We start from the raw sequence: 23,261 nt of genomic DNA, 5'->3' as shown, positions 1-23,261 counted from the left end.
CATTGCCTAGGACTAGTCCTAAGTTAGGACTACCTTTGTGAAATCTACCCCATGTCACTTGCGACACGTGTGTTCTTAACAGGTATCATGTCAAGTGCTATTCTGAACTCTTTGCAGCCAGTATAACCGGCCTGATGAGCCGATAGGCCCAAGCAATGCATACTTTACTTTAAAATGCCAAAGTGATATTTGAACTTTGTAGAGATAATTGTCCTCCCTGTCGTCGGTGAGACTATCTGGTTAATTGTAATCTTGAGACCTGCGATAAATCATAATAGGAATGTAATAAGATACTCGTCACTATCCTAATGGGATCAGTGCTAGTTGATAAGGCTACAGGCTGACATAGCTGGTGAAACAACAACGGGTGTAAATTGGATTAAAATAAAAGTGCGAAAAAAATGTCTTGCACTTAGAGCACAGGTGCAAGCTCAGAAGCAAGTCAGTGTGTAGCCGCTATAATTAAAGGCACTGGACACGTTTTGCAAATGTCAAAGACCAGTATTGTCACTTGGTGTGTCCATGATAAACAATTCCTCCATTGTGTGTCTTAACATATGCATAAAATAACAAAACTGTGAAAATGTTGACTCAATTATTGTCATCGAAGTCGCGAGAGAATAATAAAAGACTAAACACCCTTGTTGCTGAAATGTGTGCGCTTTCAAATGCCTAATCAACACTGCAAGTAAATACCAAAAGTATTCAGTGCCTTAAAATGGACACCACAGTACACGTGTGCTTGCTATGTTACTCCGATACACAGGGTTAACCCCCTACACTCTCCAGTAGGTTCTCCTACGTGTACTACAAATCCTAGTACACAGGACATACGGGTTAATGTCCTGTCCCAAGGACAAACCGATTATGGTTTTGGCTCAAGGACACAAGTGCCGCGATCGGGACCTGAACCCTCACCCCGCTGATCTGAAACACAAGAGCTTGAGTTCGGTGCCTCTTAACCGCTCAGCCATGACACGCCACAAAAATTACACTCGAACATTTATTAAACATTACTGTGCTTTTTAATGTGAAAAATCAATCATAAAACATGAGCACAGTTCATGTTGAGGTATAATGTCCTTGCTCTATGGGATAAATCCATTGTGGAATCACCCAAAGGCAAGAAAGGACATTTACCTTGGTGTCAAAGACAGACTTGCAGGAGTAAACATGTTGAAATTGTTATTCATTGTGATGATGTAACAAAGGTTTCATCATGTTGGCGCACTGTGCGACGAGTCATGTTCGGCACGAATGACACGAGAGCAAAATGAACTTCGTTAAAGCTACACACTTTTTTTATTTATAAAAGGGCATACAAAATATACAGAGACAAATATCCTATAGATATTTGGCTATCCCCAAACCACATAATAACCGTTGTACACATAATTGAAACATGATACACAAAAGAGAAAACTGAGCCGATCATTTTAAATGAGCGACACCGTCATCATAAAAAGAAATCCATTTGGAAACCTGTCCGTAGCATTCATGAAAACCTCCATGGTAAATCAAAGGACACTTCAATTGTTTTGTTTTGGTTAGTTGCAATGCTCCCCCATCCATCACCCATGTCCCGGTTCTTCGTGAACTTCTCGTTTGGGTGCACCCCACAAAATGAACCCTCATAGCATACAGTGCAAAATGCTAAATGTAAAAAAACAAAAATACACGAGCAATACTTGGAAGTCTTACAGCTTTATGCAGTAAAGGGACAATATTATTCATGGACTCTTAAACATTAATCCTCTGCTCAAAATGCTAAATGTAAAAAAACAATACACGACCAATACTTGGAAGTCTGACAGCTTTATGCAGTAAAGGGACAATAATATTCATGGACCCTTGAACATGTCTCTGCTCAATTAAAATGGGGAGTCCCCGGGCCTGACGAGTTTTCCAAGCTAAGACACCTCTACACCAGTGTAATTTGTCCAAACGTCCGAGCATCATTCTTGACAAATGTCCCTAACATAACACCTCTCAGCAAACAGGACAAATTTTCAATTTTGTTGGGCTTATGTCATCCAAAATACATGAAGTTGGAAGTCAACAATCCCAGGTCACAATTTGGCCTTTTTTGTTTTACATTGAAACACCAACTCTCTCAAAACTGTCTGATATTCTAGACTATTTTGATGCACTCACTCTGTTTTCTCTTTATGATACTTAATACTGAGGTGCACCCTCAAGTTGGAAGTCAACAACCCCCAGGTCACAATATTGGTCAACATTTTTACACTAAAATCCTCCCAAATCTGTCTTATATAGACTATTTTGAGGGCCTACTGTTTTCTCCTTATTTAGTGGAGTGCACCCGTACACAGCAGCATTTTCATGAGCCTGGGTGATTTTTCGAGGTTGTTGTGTTGTGTCTATTCCAGTCCGCCGTCCCATCCTCGCGACTTGACTGGCCGTGACCCCCGAAAGACTGACGGTGACGGGGTCCCCCCTACCAGGCCGTGAATTGCTCCGGCGCACGCTTGCCCTTTACAGGCTCCCGGTCTTCCCCCCGTCGTGCAGGGTATCAAATACCGTGCGTCATCCACGTGTCCCGGGCCAGCCCTGTCGTATGCCACAAATTACGCTGCACACAGTCAGAGGCCTGCATTCCCCTTTCAGTTTTACTTTTATTATTTTATAAACCCTCCTCCTGCAGGCCACAAACTGTGCCAATTGCTCCTGATCCGAAGCATCCCATCAAACCCACACACACAAATACAATGTGTGTACACAGCCATCCTGCTATAGCTACAGGCATGCTTCTTTCAACCTCTATCTCGGTTTCCGATACCAAATAAGGCAATTCAGCCGGCACGTGGCAGGAGATTTGAGTCCAATTTAGACGGGAATTCCGTCAGAAGTGGGCTGGAAATCTCCCCTGCTGATTGATGCCGACATGTTGTGCTGCTGTGGCCCCTGCTGCCTATGGTGAAGCTATCAAAATTTGGGGCGACGAATTATATTCCCTGGATTTAATACTTACTCTTTTGCCATCAAGATCAGTTGTAAGAACTGCTTGGCTTGGTTCAAGGCGAGAGCTGATTGATTTGGGATAACGAGGCAACTGGTCAACATACCCAAGTTGCCTTTCCTCTTAGCACCTATATGGGTGTGAACAACACATACAACCCATAAGCATCCTTACAGAATGTACAAACAAGGAGGAAGGAACATTCTTACTCCGTGGTACCACACACAAGATAGCTACAGCTGCAATGTGTATAAACGCATCATGTACATAATGTACATCTCATGTATATTGCTACATCTTGAACCCAAAGCATAGCATCGGAATTTGACCTATGACCTTTGACACGGTAACATAATAGGATAGAGTGTGTGGTATAATGTCAAGTGTAGTGTATTAAGCATGATGCGGAAACCATGTACGGCTGTACTCTCCGTTGGTTCTCATACAGTCTTAGTGCCAGGCCAGATGCATTCGCCATCCCACTTATAATATCCATACCGAAAAATATTGCCGAACAATAAGTCATGTCAGAACTCGGGTACTTAGTACACGTGTTGAATGTTGATTGAATATACATTCGTGAATGAAGGAAGAAAAGGTCATCTTATTATTTCAATTGTTCAGCTGAGATCTGTCGTATTCTTCTTCTCAGCCACTTGTCATAACTCATTTGATGTTTTTTTAATGAAATCGTTGACATTTTCTGAACCCGATGTACTGCATTACGGATTGGGGGACGTCTATAATAGTTCCAACCTTGGGTAGAATTTGGACTTACTTCATTTTTGCACAGTCCGGCCATGCACAGACATTAGAATAGGCAGTGATTGCATTACATTAGTGGCATATTTTTATAATCATGGATATAATAATCTTTAGCCCACCACATCCTGTTACATTCAGTAACTCGGTCATAGGCCTAACCTCATTAGCCTTGTTAAAGTATGGTGGACACTTAGCTAGAAGTGCACGGTTTGGATGGGTGCATATACATGTTCTTATATTTTTATTTCCCCAAAACCTCCAAAAATGAAGAAGATAAAAAGATAAATTTGGTGAAAACACCGTTGTGTGGTAGTTTGTTGCTGTTTTCTCAACTTTTATTGTCTCTTTCTAGACTATTCATTGCTATACAAATCAGCATGATTGACAAAAAACAAACGATTACCGAAATCGAGTATCTTGATTTATGAACAGTATAGCAACTTCTAAGAATATCAACTTCATCCAATATTGAGGTTTTATCTTCCTGGAAAAGAAATCCCGAAGCAGAAAAATTAAAAAATCACCAGCACAGCCAATGCTTGTCATGTATCATAGACATGTTAAAACAGCACACAGATATCTCAAGAATGAGTAACGACCATTGCTGTTTATAATAATAATAAATATTATACACCATCCTTCTTTCCCTCTTCGTTTTTTCATTGATATTAAAGAAACTTATAAGAAACACGGGTCTTGAGAAAACACCAGCGATTTTTTTTTACTGGCGCATATTAACGACGGACATGTTTAAGGTCAGGGTACGGCCAGTGCAGCGATCGTGTAGAGGTAATTCAATACTGTTGGTGAAATGTCACAAATGGAATTAATGTCCGGCTGTGATTTATTTTCACTGTTTTGTGTGATAGATGTGAAAGTCTTATTGATGGTTAAACCCTGAAATGTTTCAATAAATAACACACGTTTTGTGTCTTGAAATGGTGACGTCATCAGATTATTGAAATCACAGACGCACAGCCATACTGATTTTTAGGTGAACTTAAAAGCGTAGTCTTTACTAAAAACGTTTCAATCAAGACCTGATACTTCACGGAGACACCGAAGGCAATTGCCCTTATGCCCCGTGACCATTGCCTTGGAGCCCATGAAACGCTCCGGTGTGCAGTTTCCTTATATATGGTGTCCTTTTACGAAGGGCAAAATACCTTTGGGTCATTGCCCTTGTACAACGAAACATCTTTAAAAAAAAACCGTTGTTTTATATTCTTACTATATTCATCAGCACCCAAGGAAATACCGTAGGCCTAAGTGGGCGCAAAGAAATTGTATTGTTTTGAATCCAAAGGTATATTTAGCGTCACGTTGGGTGCGAGGTCGCAAACTTGACCGTACCCACAGCTGTCATTTAATCACGGTACCCCTGGCAGCTTTGCACTGTATGTATTCAATACAGTACATGTGCATTCGCCATCAGGCCTGTTAGTGTTACGTATGGTATCATGGAGTGTTTCATTGGGACGACCATATATGGTCAAGTGGTCTGAAGTGGTCACAGTGTTGATTTCCTGCTTGAATGAATGGTCATTACGGGTTAACTCCTGTTTATTTAATTCATGCAAATCGCCCTCTATATACACGGAATCACATTCTTTGGGAAAGTTGAGTGTTTTAAAATTGCTTTGAACAAGTCGTGCTTTATTTACTTGTAGGGATTTGGTGCTTTGTTGCAGAAGCTTACATGCAGTCGAAAAGGTAGCGAAGGCGCCACACGGTTCAGTAGACAAACCCCTTGAAATGTCACCGTTTTATATTGAAGGTAAAAACTTTGTACACACCAAACTACCTGAGTAAGCTCCCATTGCGTTTTTTTTTTTGCGGCCTCTTCATGTAGTTTGAGACCCATGTAGCCGAAACATGAACGACGACCCAATGTTAAACCTAATTGAGGCCATAATGAAACCCCGTTACTGTAGCCCGGAATTTGCCTAATCCAAATCTTGTACATGCCCAGATGAACCTCACCATGTACGATGTACCATAACGTGGTAAACGTAGCCCACAATATTGTACCCAAATGTAACTTATACCCATTTAGATCCTAAATAACCCACTCTTGGCGTTCCCAAAGGTAGCCCTAATCTTGTTCCTAAAATGTAACACCTTAATCATTCACATATTTTGTTAAAAGGTTTTTAGGGCTGGACTTGCTTAGCTTAATGTCAGTGACCAAATCCCCTGAAGATGGGTTGTGATACGAAACCGTTTGTACCCCAACTGAGAATGTTAACTGAATGCAGCTACATAGCCTTCACCAGTGATGTGAACGCGGCATTTTAAGTGTATTTTGCGATTCAAATAAATTGCAGCTCAATTTCATAAAAACATGTGGTTTCGAAACACTTGAAAACACACAACTGAAAAAAAACCATCACTATTTGGGGGGGGGGCAAGGAATTGTAGAAATCACAAAACATCTTTTTACTCGTTTCTAAACTCGAGACGTGTGTAGTTTCCATGCAGTAACTTTTTTCCAATGTGTTAAATGTCATTGAACCTGAGTGATTTGTTAAAGTCAACTCCAGTCAATCGGTCATAAAAAGCATAATAGCACCATGATCGAAAAATAGAAATACGGCACAATGTAAAATGTAAATAAAAACTGTTTCTATATTCAACTTGGTTGACTTCAAAGCAGACAGACCATGCCGCCTCCCTGGGGCAAGTTACATCTGGTGGGGGAAACAGCTTCTTGTGGGGGTTTTCGAGCAATATTCGATAATTATCTCTGTCATTATGATTAATATATGAAGGGTAACGAAACCAAGGACGCCGTGGAAGCAAGCTAATGGCCCGGACCGTATAAAGGGTGAAGCTATTTTTAATGCTTTAGTGTCATTCACCTAGAGAGACAGTGTACCAGAAAACACCCAGTCCCTCTTTCTGAATGACACCGTGAGCACTAACACTGAAAACGCTTATAGGCTTTAAATCAGGGTGTTTAAGACCAGAGACGGTCAGGTCTTGCCGATCTGGCAGTTACAGATGCCGTTGGAAAATGATCTTCTCGTACACAAAGTCCCTCCTCCAGCCCAACAAAAAAATAGCCCCCCCCCAAAAAAAAATAAATAAATAGGGGCGGGGCGGACAGCAATTTATATCAGTCAGCATTTTTTTCCAGTCTGTTTTCCCCCTCTCAAACAGGGCATCAGGGTTTTTTCTGGTCAAGTATAATATTTGCTCTATTAGACAAAGACAACACAGCACCACTGGATCCTCCAAAAAATCAGGAGCTTCTTCAAAAGTGGAGTAGCAATCATGGTCTGTTTCAAGTTGCGTGACAATAACCAGTTCAGCTCGGAGCAGCTCCGAGTGACTGCTGCTTGACAAACTGACACTCCAGCCAGTAGAGCATGCCAGAGCCGGGACATTAGTGGGGGAAAAATGGGTTATCGCACGGCGGACAAAAGATGAGCAAACACTCGTAATCAGAGGGGAATGATAAAGATAGGAAAAAAATCCAGGAAAGAATACAGTGCTCCAGACAGGACTTGGCAACACAGTGACTGTGTATGGAGTTTTCTGTGTCAATAATAGCGTCCAGAATTCAATTTGGGTTAAAATTATGGTGATGTGTACACAGAATGGGTATTATACCATGTTGTGTGAGGTGATAATAACATTAGGTTGTGATGGGGGTAATGCAGTAGCTGGTACATTATAGTTAATATGTCATAATTGTAGGGTTTACAATAATTGAGAATGGGAAAGCAAGGGGTCAATCTTGGTGTTAGTGGTTGAACTGATGGGAACCGCCAACAACTGGAAACGGGCTTGCATTATAAATGTAATAAATGTGTGTTTAACAACCTTGCTACATTTTAGCAGGGACCCTTGCTAAATTGCTCTCGTGTAGAGAAGTTTAGCAATGATCCCTTGCTAAATTGATGCTAGATTTGGTTAAACACACGTTTTAATTCTACTTGCTACCAATTGTCTCTTCCTGCTTGCTTTTGGGTTATGGCTTTAAAAAGGTGGCATTCTCCATTAGTTGTCTGGGGGTTTTCACGGTTTCCAAACGCCAAAATTCGGAGAGAGAAAATTCAGACCTATGCTCACTGATAGTTTGTGAATGTAGATATTATTCAGGCTTGATACTATAGAAATTTACAATTTACTCCTTTAGGGTACCTTTTACCAAGGAGAAAATGCCTTGGTGCCCTTTCACTTTAAAAAACGAAGCATACAGGCCTGATTGTTATTACACTGGTTGTACGCGTGTGATAGTGGTGTTGGGTGTTTTTTAAAAGGTTGTCCGCAATGCAAATGTCATGGTATTTATAATAAAGCACTCACAATCCTTAACAAGTCAAGGAATTTCTAGCCGAGGGCACGCTGAAGTTTTCCTTCGGTGAAGTACAGACTTCTTTCCATCTTGCGAACCTCGGTTCCTCTTCGCTACATGAGTTTTTATCTCATCAGAAGACCGTCTGTTATCACCTTGGCTGGTGATTGGCTTACCGAGGTGCCAATTACACCCACCAGTTCTAACTTATAGCCCTCTTCAGTCTAGATAGATTTATCTTGATGCAATCAACGTAACGCCAGATGTCATCGGTTCTTATAAAAAGCGATGGTGTATCATGGCCGAATATTTTTTTTTCTCCCATGTGCGTATGACGTTGGCCCCGTTTCAAGAGCACCATGCAAGAAAATCATAATCGTACAACAGTCTGAGCGCTTGCGAGTTTGTAAGACCTACATGTTTCTTTAGGCCTTCCGTTTATTTAATGTAAAATGTATGAAAAGCAAGATAGATTCAGGCATATGTTGTGTTGTAGTGTGGACTCGTCAGTATCAAGGTCCGGACAATGTTGGGATTTGAAACACGGTGTGGACCTATACATTATCCACACCGTGTTTTCAACAATGTTGAAGGGTATCTTTGTTTCCCAAACATGCACAGAGCAAACGACTGTCCACAGAGTGTGACACAGAGATGTGTGCTTTTGAAGGGAGTGATGATTTATATTTTTTTAGAATGAGTCGAGATGTATTGATGTTCCATTGAAACCACGAACCGTATTCTCTTCATCGATGAAGAAATTAAGTGCAACACTATTTTAAGGACGTGGACAACTCCCCTTAAGTTTTGTCATTGGTTCTGCATGACTTTTTGAGTGCCATATGGTTACTAAATGATTCTTTTAATCAGATTTGTTGAAAAGCTCAAACTGGAATAAAAAATAACTTCTGATCTTCATGTTTTAGAGTAAGACTCGCCATCAGCCCCTAGGAAATGTTGATCTTCAGTGACGTAGCATGGAAGACAAACACATGGCATGAATTTATCTGTCATTTTCATGATCGAAAAAACACACTACGTCTCTTTCAACGAGAACATTTTTGTAGCTTGTGACGAACATACCCTAGGGCAGCCTTCGACAAACCATGGACATTCGATCGGCTCTTCATTTGTGCCTCTTTTAAAAGGTCAGAGAAAACAGTGTCAATTTTATAGCACTCATGGGTATAATGTCTTTTATAATGTATGTCCAGGGGTGGATTTCACAAAGAGTTTAGACTAGTCTTATTTCGAGTTAAAGACCCCAGTAATCGACCCTCTCATAACGACAATCCCTTGTCCCCACTACTTTACTCTTATTGGTTCTTAGCCACCAATTGTACACAATATAGTAATTGATTGGCATGAATTTCCCCGCTTTTTTTCTGGATACCTCCACAAAAAGGGCAGACCTGTAAGCTTCGTTTTGAAAGGGGAAATGGCACCGATGCATAGTTTCCTTGGTAAAGGACAACCTAAAACATTTTAAGGGCACCAAGGCAATGACCAGGGGAGCCTTCGTTGCCCCCGTGAAGTTCATCAGATCTGAAAGGGGCATATTCTATTCAGTTGTGTAAAACCATAGAGCAAGAACCATAACAGCTTTCTGCAGTGTGGGATCTTGTTTGTATGTAGTTTCACCCAAAACATATTTGCCTTTGACGAGCTATAATCCATCTTCTACATCGTTTCCTTACACCCTCACAATCACCCCTGGGGGGCCCTCAGCGTATCTCAAGGATTGATGTATCTTATTTAGAAGTGGCACACGACTCCGATAAGAGATTCACCAATGGAGGGAGGCCGGGGCTTATATACCAATTTGCACCGGTCGCCTGCAGGGTGCTTTTAACTCTCGACACTTTGCTGTTGACCTTGTCTCTGAAGGCATGTTTAAGGGGGTAGATCTACAACTGGGCTACCAGTGTTAATATTCTTTTCTTATGGGTAACTTCAGTTGGGTTTCTTTTCAAACCTAAAGGAATGTATGCCTAAAGGGGAGAATAAGTGTGATGTCGAATAACAAGTCAATCCTGCTAGCTAAACAACAGTGGACAGCTTTGTTGTGGTGAAGTTTTTTAGTCAAATATTATTTCGTGGTGTGCTACTTCTTGAGTCGTAGTAATGCTCTGCTACACAACGCCCAAAAGGGTTAGCGATTGCTGCAAAGCTGTATTGTGTGTTCGCGATTGAAATGTAGATGGATTTTGCGTTGTTATAATATGCTACACTTTGATATCTTAGTTGTTATTTCCCTGCGGCATTGAAGGCACTGGACACTAGGCGTTAAAGGCACTTGACAATTACTGGTAATTACTCAAATTACTACTTGGTAAGGAGCAATGGAGAGCTGTTGGTAGTATAAAACATTGTGAGAAACGGTTCCCTCTAAAGTAACGTAATTTTGGGGAAGAGGTTATTTCTCACTCAAACAATATTGTTAAAACGACTTCATGACTTGAAGCCGTTTATTAAAGTAACTGAAAGTACCCAAATATCTGCAATAACGGTGTTTTTTCTTTAATTATCATCTTGCCACTTCGATTACCAATTGGGTCAAAATTTTGACAGATTTGTTATTGTATGCATAATAAATGTTGGAATACACCAAATGAGAATATTGTTCTAAAGTGACAATTACCACAGGGGTCCAGTGTACCCTAGAGTGGAATGGGCATTGTAACTTGTAGAAAGAGTTGACGTATGCAATAATTTGATATCTACAAGATAACTTTCTTGATGTAGGTTCACTGAATCATCATAGAATGAATTCACACTCCTCTTGAAGCCAAATATCTAGCAGTCCCTTTAAATATTGGTTGCCGTTGAGCAGGAGGCCCATGCCAGGATGCAAAGCCAGGTCTAACCATCAGGGGGTCACCAGGCACAGGGTTGGATGCTGAGTGAAGCTAGCAACTGGTCCAAGCTGGATGGATATTTTATTTATGTTGAGGGATAGATCTTTGGATATCAAGGTGCTCATCTTTTGGGATTAGACGGCTTGGCGATGTTACGAACAAATTGTGAACATATCGTGCTAGACCTACGATAGGTTAAATGGTGTAGACTAAGTGGTGTCAAGTAAACTTTTGCAAACGTAACTTAGCAGCTTATATACGCATGCTGTGCAGTTAACCTCCTTGTCTTTATGAAGCAACTTCATGTCTCCACCCAGCGGAGAGGTTCCAAGTGAAGAGCCTTTAAACAAAAGTTCAGCCAGAAATGGAAACTATTTTTAGAGAACAACCATTGAGCAGAAACTTATATGACAAATATTAAAGTTTTCGGTCTTGCATGTAAACGAGAAAAAACAAAAGATCGAGTTTGACCATTTTGACAATTACAAACACCATTTGGCCTACTACTATACTGCTTTTGCTTCAGTGCCAAATATTTCCTATCGTGTCGTGAACTTCCACATAATAACAAAAGATTACACTTCCTCAAACCGTAAGCTTAAAATGTCAAAAAGGGTCGAAAAAGATCGAGTGTGGTCAGAGAGAGAGAGAGAAAGGGAATACTTCACGAAATACCAGTAAGATATCATTAACCTTTGCCGACCCGGGCAGTAAATTAAGTTTGCCCAACTGTAGCCTGTGTTTGACTCATTATCCCTAATGTGAGTGCTGGAACAGCTGGTAAATAGGGAAACAATTTTATTTTTGTCTTAAGGTTGCTTAAAGGCACTGGACACGTTTGGTTTCAAAGACCAGTATTCTCACTTGGTGTAATACTCTATGGTGTAATATGCTCACGTGAATAACATAACACATCTGTGAAAACTATGACTCAATTAGTCATCGAAGTTGCAAGAGAATAATAGTAATTACCAATAGTGTTTAGTGCCTTTGCGAGAGAGGAGGGGGAATCTAGAAGAGCCACCCTCGGCTGCTTGACGTCGATGGCAGCTGCTGCCTCTCTCCACCACACATCTTTCTATTTTGTTTCTTCTTTCTTTGTACAAAATATGAAAGTTGAGACTTGGACAAACTCAGAGGGAAGATTGGAAGTAGGGGGAAAACTTCCCTTGCGTGTCAAAGTAATGATGAATGAAAACATGATATCCGACAAATGCGCTTCACACGACGCCGGTTATATGAGCCTGCTTCCACATTGTTCAGAATCCGGCCTGACTGGACCCCTGGGATGGAGGATGGGGGGGGGGGGGTGACTACATCCTTTAAGCTTCTCTGATGATGATGCTAAGCAATGACGTATGACGTGGATGTGACATTTATTATTGCTAGTTCACGGTACCATAGCAAATTGGGCCAATTTCTTTGCCCTTCCTAGTGATTTTAATTTCCTAGAAATTAAAATCATATCTGGTTAAACAGAAAGTCACACGATATGACCCATCTTCACAATGAAAGAAAAGTCAGATCAATAAATGAAAAACTAAATGGATAAATAAATGAGAATAGTTACTGTGCCAATAGACTGTTTTTCTTCTTTTAAAAATCTAAGACAAATATGACAACAAATTTTGCATTTTAATAACGCCATACTTCAAGTTGGAAAGTATAAATTAAAATCATATCTGGTCCATGCTCTACGTTATTATATGCTACGCATTGTAGAGCAATGTATTGGCAGTAGTAAGGAGAACTTTGAAACGAACAGTTCATGATAATTGACAGCCTAGGTTTGTCAGTACCAGTACGGCACCGAGACTCCACGTTGATATGAGCCAAGCTGCAGATGCCAGCACGGCTATCAGAGTAAGACGGGTTTTAACAAACCTATACGTCTTGAAGGTCGTGTGTTTTTCATTTTGTTTCTCAAGATGATGTTAATTGATGTTGATAAACCATCAGATCTAATCATGCAAATTGGGAATTACTGGTTTGTTGAACTCCCATATTTATTAATAGAGAGTTTGGTTTAAATTTTAATTAGGATCATCCCGGCATGACGATTAAAACCATCGTCTAATTTGTCAGATATTCCAAGAGTTCCGGGTCAAAATGATGGACCTGTCCCAAGAATGTCCATACTTGGTGGTCCTGCATGGCTTTAGTCTAAAGTCTAAGGGGAAAATAAATCCGGCCGGGACTGGCGTCTATAATGCTATGCTCCAATGGGGGAACTCCCGGTCATAATCCGGGTCAGTTTGCGTCAGACTGGAACGCGGGTAGACTGTATGGAATGACCAAGAATCAAGATGTCCATAATGGAGTTTGGACATTATAATATATGTCTGTACATGTAGATGAAACGTACTTTGCCAATACCACAATGGCTTTTGGACCAAAGTTGCCTGGCGTGACTGTTGTGAGATTGCACGACTACAAAACCGCACAAACCGCCATTGAAGGTCCAACGAGTGCACGCATCTGGCATGTCTTGTAAATAAACCGAAGGGAGGTCGGTCAACATCGCAGACATGCGTTTATGTTGTAGTTCATGTTTACGACGATGCTTGGGTGTGACGAGTGCAGTGTGAATTCCTAAACACAGAGTAGAGCTTAGTTACCATTGATATGGTCTAGACATTATGTCATGTTGTTACATGATTTGTACATAAAGTTACGTACATATCAATGGATGTGAATGCCATCAGTTAACAAAAAAAAAAACACAACGAGGAAGATTAAATATTAATTATATTGTGACCTACACGTGCTCTCGTGTGTTATTGTAAGAGCATTATAAGCGAAGATGACATTCAGTTAGCACTGATGGGGGTAGAATTCAGAGTTAAAGATGCAATGTCAGATTTTTGGCCCCAAACATTAAAAGTGAATGGTATTTCAAAGAGTATCACCCGCTCTAACGAAACAAAAGTTAACTTTTACTTTTAATGGACAGGAGCCATGACAAAAATGTAAAATGTTTCTTTTAAAACACATAAGAATTGGTCACGTGATATATTGTCGGGATCCCGACAAAAACTAATTTTGAGCACTTTATTTCACTGCTACTAATAATTGGCGGACCTTTTCGAGCAGTGGCTCAAATGAAAGCTTGTAACTTTCTCGACCCCCATCAAAATACCTATTGAATTTTAAATCAACATTTTTGGGTCAAATCGGCCAAAAATCTGACATAGCATCTTTAAGAGTTAAGACTACGCTAGTCTTATCTTAAGTTAGGCCGAGTTACTCGTCCCGGGGTACCGAACGCAGCCATTCTCAGGAATCCTTTCGGCATATTATCTCATACCCTAAAATATTGTCCCTCAGAATATTTGTAAGCATCATCTTCTGACAAAGCAGCATTATGACATAGGGTTCTGGTCCTTAATGCTTCTTGGTTATAGTAAACATCGCATGGCCAAATGGCTCTCCACATTGTCCTAACACCTATTTAATTGGGCACATGTGCTACCATGGAGCAATTGCTCCATGGTGCTACGAACCATTGGATCGTTTGGGGGCTGTTTATGTGGTCGGATGGCATGTGTACACACCCACCACTCCGTAATCAGTGAAACAGTTACTAATGGAGTTGTCATCTACTTCTGGCATCTTAATACACACCATGGAGCAATGTACACACCAACCCCATTTTGACAGTTAGCACAGGCCTTAAGGGGGTGAACATAGAGTAAGGTGTGGATGTGGGTGTTTAGAAACTACTGGGATGTTCAGCACGTTGGGGAAGGGGGTAATTGAAACATCTGAAAGGGATAATGTATACTTGCAAGCAAGATAATGTGTAAACCTGCTTCATGGTTAGACCGTGGAGGAAGACAATTCCTCCATGGTTAGACCAAACAGAAACTCTTTATATGGTTATACCATAGAGGAAGCACATATTAGACGCAGTAGCTGTCATTGTTTTCAGCCTTGGTATTCCACATTCAGTCTCCCTTTATAGACATTTAAAGCTTTGTTAAGAGCTAGCTGGTAAGGTCTTTATTTTTTACGTAGGGCTTATGATTCTGTGTTCCCTATTCGATTATTACATCCATTAAGTTGGTGTGGTAGCTAGGCGTATTAGTCTGGTGCACGGTTTGTCATATGTTCGAGTCACACCGAGTCATGTATGTCTAGCATGTGCCTTTTTGCAGAGTTTCTCAAAAATAGGACTTGATAAAAAGCATATATAAATGACTTGTTTATTCAAGAGGAATCCTGAGGTGTCTGTGGGATTGAGGTTTTGCGGTAACACTCCGCACTTTATGAAAGGGCAAGGGTAGATTTTCAATTTGAAATACCAAATCACATGACCGCTTTATGTTTGTTTTTGTTGTTGTCCTCTTATTATAACGTTCCTGATATAAAAAGGGAAAATCTGACCAGCCCAGTGATCTTGTTATTAACTAAAATCGACTTCAGATGTTTAATTTGAATGCATTGAATGAAAACCCCAAATTAATGTACATTTCAAATATCACTTTCACTATACAGTACCATTGTATCTGGTTCTTTTCAGTACAGTGACACTTCAGCACATCCATCATGCAAATACGCCATCATGCAAATATGCATTCCCAATTAACAAATGGATGTTCTTGTAAACATCTGAAGTAGGAGAGGCAGGGAGTTTAACTCATTCCACTGTCCCCACAATTACCTAACTCTATTACATGCCCCTTCAAGATTCCAAAAAGTGCAGGCTCAACCAATTTAAAACCCCACCGTGCTGTTTACCTCTGGGCTAGGGATCCGAAGCTTCCCCTCCGCCCCTCTTCTGGAGGGGGGAAGGGGGGGGGGAGGGTTAACAATAACCACCATTTTGCTGCCCGTGGTATTTACATAGGCGCACCTTGTGTGCCCTAGTAGATGAGTGCTCTTCAACCAGGGCTGGTTGTATTGTCCAGGGTGTTATTCTCTCCCCTTAGGCTGGGCCGGCATTTCTCTTTCAAGTTCCTCACAATTGGTGAAGTCTCTCCTTTTTGGGGGTGACTCTTCTTGCTTCCTGTCTGGCCTATGGCTTGGATGGGAAAGTGAGGGGACTACATCTTTGCTTTGTGGAATGGGTTGATTTACCCCCCCCCCTTCTGCGTTTCGACAACCCTATGGTCTGATGGGTCCTCGTCATCTATATGCTAGGATGGGGGTAAGAGTCAGGAACATAGGGGCGTAACCATCCATGCCAAAACCAGCCTGTGATTTTTTTTCTTCAAAAACGTTTCTAGGGATTTCCGCTACCCGTTCTATCTTAACTTGTGCATGGGTGATTTCTATGTGAACCAGAAACACGGGGGTTGCATATATATACTCTTCCAGTTCCACCACACATTTGTTCTGGTAAGTTCACTATACGGCTACAGCTAAACGTCCAATCCGATGGTGAAGTAGCTTGCTCAGTGACACAAGTGCCACCACTGGGACTCGAATCTGCACTCTTTAACAAAAAAAACGCAGACCAGAGCTGATACATAAGTAAGAAAGTGGAAAGATGGACGTGGATAGGAGCCACGACCCCCACCCCCCACCCCACCAAGACCAAAGTGTTATTAGTGAGAATCCTAACGCGAATATAACTCTGTTTTTTGTGTGTATATTTATGTGTTGCAAAGTTCCTGTCGAACATAATTATTAATAGCCTTATAAAATGCGTTCCTCTACGGGGGCAGAAATGACTGATGTGGCGACCAAACCGTGCATAATAAATTAATACAACACTTAAAATCATTCGTATTTATTTTAGGCTCGTTCGACGTTCGCCTTGTTGGTTACTGACTTTTCTATGGGCGGTGTTGACACGAACTCGCCAAGCCTGTAATCGCGACTATACAACATGAACCCATGGAGAAAATTCGCCCTGTTTCCATCCATTGTAAACGAAAGAATTCCAGAGTTAACATCCGTGTGGCTATTAAGGGGAATTTTCACTGCCTTCCTGCCTTTAACAACAAACAGTATTTCGTTTATAATTAGGGGTGACCGTCCCCACGTTAATGGAGGTGCCATGCCCCCCCCCCCCAAATAAAAAAACCCCATTGGGTTTGTGTAGGTGTATTTGTGGCACAAGCGGCTGCCTATAGCTAGAACCAGGCGCCCCATCGAGGAACTTTTCACGGCCTTTCTTTCTGCCTTCAACAACAAAACAGTAGTTCGTTTATAATTAGGGTTTACCGTCCCAACGTTCATGGAGGTGCCAAATCCCCTCCACCCCCCCCCCCTACAAAAAAATAAGGAAGAAGGAGAGCACGGGCGTGACCCTAACATCGTACAAGACACCTCCATTGGGTGATAATCCCAGATTGTCACCTAGGTGTGAAGTGTCTATATGAAGAGGGAAGGTATGCCCCTTGATGTAGTGTGAATCCCCCACTGAAGGGGGACAGTGAAACCCCAGGTTGGGTGTAGAACCCCGAAGTGTTTCATTTTGTGGACCCAACCTATGGGCAGTTCCTTTTGATTTCTCTAATTGAGTTGTTAACGGTGACTGACGGGCGGAAGTTTTTAAATCACTCGGGAACAAAAATCACTAAAGATGGAAGGTGGAAACAGTCAGGCTCACCTTTTTTTTATGTTGTTGTTGTCACCTAAAGTCACTGAACAATCTTTTTAAACTTCTCGCTGTTGTGGCCCTTTGCCAAAGGCAGGAGTGAGACTCACAACTGGATACATTGACTCTGTTTTGTTGATAGGCTTATGCCCTGTGAAACACACCCCATTTTGCGATCACTGCATATGCTTATTGGTATATGACTTTTGCCAAATCTTCCCTGAAATCTAACTAAACAGTGGACAATCCATCATTTTTAACATACCAAAATTAGAATCCCAGTTTTAGACATGTTTGTCAACGACCCTCTACCGCATGCCCTCCCCTAGCATAGGCTTATTATGAATGCATCAGATCGTCAATTCTAAGGTGTGTTCAGAATGCTACTTCAATCAGACAAGTAATTACTGCTTTCATGCACGGCCTCGTAGAGGTACACTTGAATTACCTTTAACAGCTCCGCCATTACTTTTTAAATAGAAGCAAGTTCCTGAAGTGAAAAAAAAAACTTCACTATTAAAATTAAGTTCCATTGTCAAATCAATGGTGCTTTAACAGCACTACCGTCTGTTATAGCATCCTTGCACACACAAACTTCCATCAAATACCAAGTTTTTGACCACTACCCACGGCCCACACCCTGGGAGCTCCGATGGAAAATCTTCCCCAGACAAAAGCCGCCATATCCACTTGTACGTCCGTCAGTGGTATCATGGACCTCTTCAGTTTTTAAGCACTTTAGAAGAGGTTTGTGGTCTCTTAAAAAATGATATATGACCGCGTGTTTTGAGACCCCTTGAAACAGCTAATAATAGTGGGAGTGTAAGTGCACTATTGGGGAATTTTTCCCCTGCTTTATTCCGTGTTGGTGTTTTACTGCAAAGGATTACTAAAATGAAAGGTGTTTTTAAGAATCGGGAGAAAGAATTTGAATTTTTACGCAATTGCTGTGATTTCCATGTATCACCTGATGGTAAAGGAATGTTTAAGTAAGCTGTGACAGGTGCTGTTATTTTTTTTTTTTTTTACCAGGCTGCCCTTGTACGTACGTAGGAACCTTCTGTAGGAACCAATGTGGGAAGAAGGTACCCCTATGTAGAGCTCTGTACCCCCCTTGATTGGGATATATTCGGTAACCCGACCCGGACCCAAAAGGGGTTCTCTCATGGGGACCATTTGATTTAGGATTATGTCCCGACGCTTCACCTAGTGGGTAAAGAGTGGAGGCCTATACCCTGATTGGGGTAGAACCAGCATTGATCACAGACGGTGGTGATGTTTCTCCTATAAACCGCCCATACTCAGATTCGGGTAGTTTCTGGTAACAAGGCAGTGTTTGTTGTTGTTAACCATGTGTACCCCCTCTTTAGACTGAGTTACTATCCTCAATGAGAGATGAGAGAGTTGGTTTAAGTAATACCCCGATCGGACCCTGTGTTGGCGATCCAGCACGGCCAAGGATGCCCATCTTGGGTAAAGAGGGTTCCAAACAGGATAGTATGGTGCGGTATATATCCCAAACGGGCTGGTGTGATCATGGTTTGATTGACACTACCCCTCTGGCTAGCATAGCATCACCGAACAGCAAACCCCCTCTCCCACCCCAACTGACACCCCACCACCCCATGCAGAATGATTGAGTTTTGCTGAAGACAATACATGCCAAAACGGATATCTTCAGAAGACCCTGTTATTGCTACTGGTTTGCACGTCAAATTAAATACCCACAAAAGGACGCTGCCAAAAGTATTATTAAGGTACACAAAAAGGGGGGTCAAACACCATTAAGGCCTTTGTTGGTTGCAAATAATGAAGTTTGCCGGTGATTTTTTTTCGGGTGCTGGGGGAAGTGTGTGGACAATGTGTGACCCTCGGATACGGCATGGTCCTCAAACCAAACATCCCCTCTCATCCAGTTTGGTGTGAGCTGACAGTTACTGTGAGCCACAAAGCTAATATTTGTCCCACTGGGAACTAGTGTGGTGAAGGCTGCTGGGTTTTTGGACCCAGAACTACTGTCCAATCCATGTTGACCATCAGTCACTGTGGCCACTGGCCCACAAACCATGGACCATCTCAGCATCAAACTGGCCACATTATTTACCGACTAAACATGGAGTTGTTTGCAAAACGTTATTGGGTTTGCCACCGTGGTGGAAATTGACTTCTCTTTGACAAACTATATTAAATGACAAAAACAAAGTCAGCCTTGATCTGTGGTGGCAGGAAGGCTTCGACTGTCGAAAAGAAACTCTGCCCAACCCATGAGAAATAAAGACACATTCATTTTCGATTCTTTGTGTATCTTTAAGTAAGTGTTATCTTTGAAGTAGATATCCCATTTCCAGAGAAATAAAATATATTAATATTCTAATATTATTACATGTATAGCTTCTGTTGTGTGTTCACTCAATGCAAAAATGGTAACTTAGGGACTGTATGCTGCTCCTTTTGCTTTAGCAGACATTGTTTAAGCAGTATTTCCTGCTTAAGCAGCTTTATAAAATTGAGCCCACCAGAGCATACTTTATCCATGGTCTAAGCCATCAGTTTATGTTTTATTGCTTAGCAGAACAATGTTTACAATCAATTATTATTTCCTATTTAAGCAGCTCTTCGAAATTGGGCCAAGAGGGCATGCTTTCTCTGAGACAAAGTATGATACCGTATCCTGAGTCATCAGTTTGTGGTCTATTTTCGTTTCTCCACCTCCCCATACTCACTCTCAAGTTTCTAAATTAACACGATGCTTTCTAAACTCTTGATATCCCTTCCTATATATATACACACACCACAGTTGGGGAATATTCACCATTCTTTTGTCCTGCCACTGATGTTTTCCTTCAAAGCTGCTATGAGATAAAAGCTTCATCTACACAAACGGTGTTAGAAGGCTTCCAATAACGACCAGCCACTATGGGTGGTATGTGTAATGATTGTTTTTACTATTAATGATGGCCTCGCACCTCGGGGTCCCCACCTCGGGGTCCAACAGAGTGTGGTGGAAGATCCCTGCATGAAGATGAAGGTACTAGCCTCCATAATCACCGTAGTGCAACCAAGAATACCTTATAAAGTTTGTTAATTAATCACTGTCGCTCGCAAGCCTGAGAAAACATGTGATAAAGGGTGATGAAGTACCAGACACATAGATGTTGACCACTAACTCTTACACGATACGTGTTCTTTGTTCTTGTATACTTTTGTCTTACTCTTAAAGGCAGTGGCCACTATTGGTAATTTTCAAAGACCAGTCTTCTCACTTGGTGTATATCAACATATGCATAAAATAACAAACCTGTGAAAGTTTGAGCTCGATTGGTCGTCGAAGTTGCGATATAACTATGCAAGAAAAAACACCCTTGGTACGCTAAGTTGTGTGCTTTCATATGCTTGATTTCGAGACCTCAAATTCTAAACTTGAGGTCTCGAAAGCAAATTCGTGGAAAATTACTTCTTTCTCGAAAACTACGTCACTTCAGAGGGAGCCGTTTCTCACAATGTTTTATACTATCAACCCCTCCCCATTACTCGTTACGAAGTGAGGTTCTATGCTGATAACTATTTTGAGTAATTACCAATAGTGTTCATTGCATTTAAACATGGAGGTCGATGATCTATTTCTACATCCATGTTTTTTAATAACATTCAGCATACCTAATTACCACATGCTCTAATGCTAAAATTATCCGGACTTCCTTCGTACTTGCCTCCCTGAGCACTCCTTAGATATACATCTGGCCCCCATGCTGTTTTTCATGCCAGCATGCTTTATGTTGAACAAGTACATGTGGAGTGTGCCATTGAGCTCTACACACTGTGATTACACGCGAGAAGGAGCCCCGTGTGACACACGGCCATTGCCTTATATGGGTGGAGGCCTCATCTTGGGTAATTTACACATGATAAGAAAACTAGTTGTTTTGACAAGGCTTTGGGAGATTCGGTGGGCTTTCTTTTGTTTTTGTAGTGGCAGCAGCAACAATACAGCATCTCAAATGTAGTTTGGTAGTTCTTAAAGATAAAGGATTAGCTGACAAAACGGTTGCGTGATTCAACAAAACATGAAATAAGAAGCATATGTAGAATTTCGCCGTAGTCCCTTGTATCAAGAGAAAACAGTGAAGAACCAAGTACAATTTTCATCTAACAAATTGCCATTAATTTTTGGTTGTAACAGCCAAACAGCGTTTTTTTTTTTTACATATTAAGTTTCACTAAAATAGTTTTCTAAATATTAGGCCTACTCCATTTCGGAGGGAAATATTTCATAATATTAGTAAGCTTTCACACTAAAATTAAACCCTTGTGTTGTCCCAATAGTGTATGATACCTTTAAACGAGTTCTGTTGTAGGTCGGGAGAAGGATTCATTGCATGATACAGCAGTGCGATGTAGTGTTTATACTTTGCTGTCATTTGTCATTGTATTTCATGTACCAGAAACAAATCATTTCTGTATTTGTGTAAAGGCGATATTTGCATTGGTGTTTGTTTGACAAACACAAATTCAGTTTAGTTTAGTGCCGATTGAGAATCGTTGAAGCTGCTGCAAATGCGTGTTACATTAAAACAAGTTTCAGAAATTGGTAACGTTTTGGTTTCCAAATTTTGATAATTCTCAATGAATTCTGGTTGAATTATCCTGTTTATAATAAATCGTGTTAAATGTATCAAATCATTTTCCCTCCACCCAAAACATATATGAAAATGACTCAACCATTCGTTCACTGGTTCTTTAATAACCTTGACAAGAGTTCGAATGAAGTTTCTTTGCAGTTTATTTTGTTGCCTGCTGGAAATATTTTAATCCCTGCAGTTCATTTTGTTGTGGAAAATTAATCCTCATTTCGAGGTTAATAATGAAACATCTCTTAGGAAAATGATGACTTTATATGACACCCACCCCCCCCCCAAAAAAAAAAAAAAAACTACCACAAAGCATGTGTCAGTGACAATTATTATACCTTCATAGATCAAAAAAAAAATGCATTCCATTTAACTAATAGCTTAACCGTCCCTTTATAAATTAAAAAAGCCCTGCTTGATTGTTTAATCACATTGCACTTTTGACTGACAGCGGGTTGCACTTCTTACGCCAAATGTCAAAATTACAAAACCTGGGTAGCAACGATTCTAATTGATGTCATTTCTTAAAGGCACTGGACACCTTTGGTAATTGTCAAAGACCAGTTTTCTCACTTGGTGTATCCCAACATATGCATCAAATAACAACATGGGAAAATTTGGGCTCAATTGGTCATTGAAGTTGCAAGAGAATAATGAAAGACAAAAACACCCTCGTTTCATGTTTCCTTTGAGATGCGTATTAAAATACTTCAGCTTAAGTCTTTAAATTTGAGTGAGACACTTTTTTTTTTCTCAAAAACTACGTGACTTCTTAGGGAGCCGTCTCTCACAATGTGTTATACCCCCCCCCCCCCCTCATCTCTCCATTGCTCGTTACAAAGTTTATGCTATCAATTATTTTGTGTAATTACCAATTGTCTCCACTGACTTTAACATAGTCCAACTGTTAGACCAAGTCATCAAAATTGAAACACGTTAAACAAAGGTGCACTGTCATTGCACTGTCATTGCACTGTCTATTCCATCCAGTCATCTCTCTCTATAGTGCTATAGTGAGACTTTGACCTCCGCTTGATTGCTGTCGACCTACATTCCCAATTAAACGTCAAAATGTCCACATATTTTGACCAAGGTTGCTGAGGTCAGAAACCTTGCAGTGGGGATACTATCTGACCGTGAAGTACCTACCCTCAGATAGTATTAACATACCTGGCTGTGC

The 23,261-nt window shown here is 40.9% G+C and overlaps 1 protein-coding gene across 1 annotated transcript in view; it reads left to right on the top strand.

The window, feature by feature from the left end:
• Positions 1 to 19,093, top strand: part of LOC117301094 (RNA-binding protein 24-A-like) — a 53,641-nt gene extending 34,548 nt beyond the window's left edge. Inside the window, exons 4-5 of the mRNA XM_033784977.1 lie at positions 16,135 to 16,246; positions 18,824 to 19,093. Coding sequence (XP_033640868.1) covers positions 16,135 to 16,246; positions 18,824 to 19,093 — 382 coding nt within the window. The remainder of the gene's footprint in view (positions 1 to 16,134; positions 16,247 to 18,823) is intronic.
• The last annotated feature ends 4,168 nt before the right edge of the window (positions 19,094 to 23,261 follow it).

The sequence above is a fragment of the Asterias rubens genome, chromosome 16 (genome assembly GCF_902459465.1).
Source record: "Asterias rubens chromosome 16, eAstRub1.3, whole genome shotgun sequence".
Classification (NCBI taxonomy): Eukaryota; Metazoa; Echinodermata; class Asteroidea; order Forcipulatida; family Asteriidae; genus Asterias; species Asterias rubens.
Note: the sequence above shows the minus strand (reverse complement) of the source record. Positions and strands in the feature narration are given on the sequence as shown.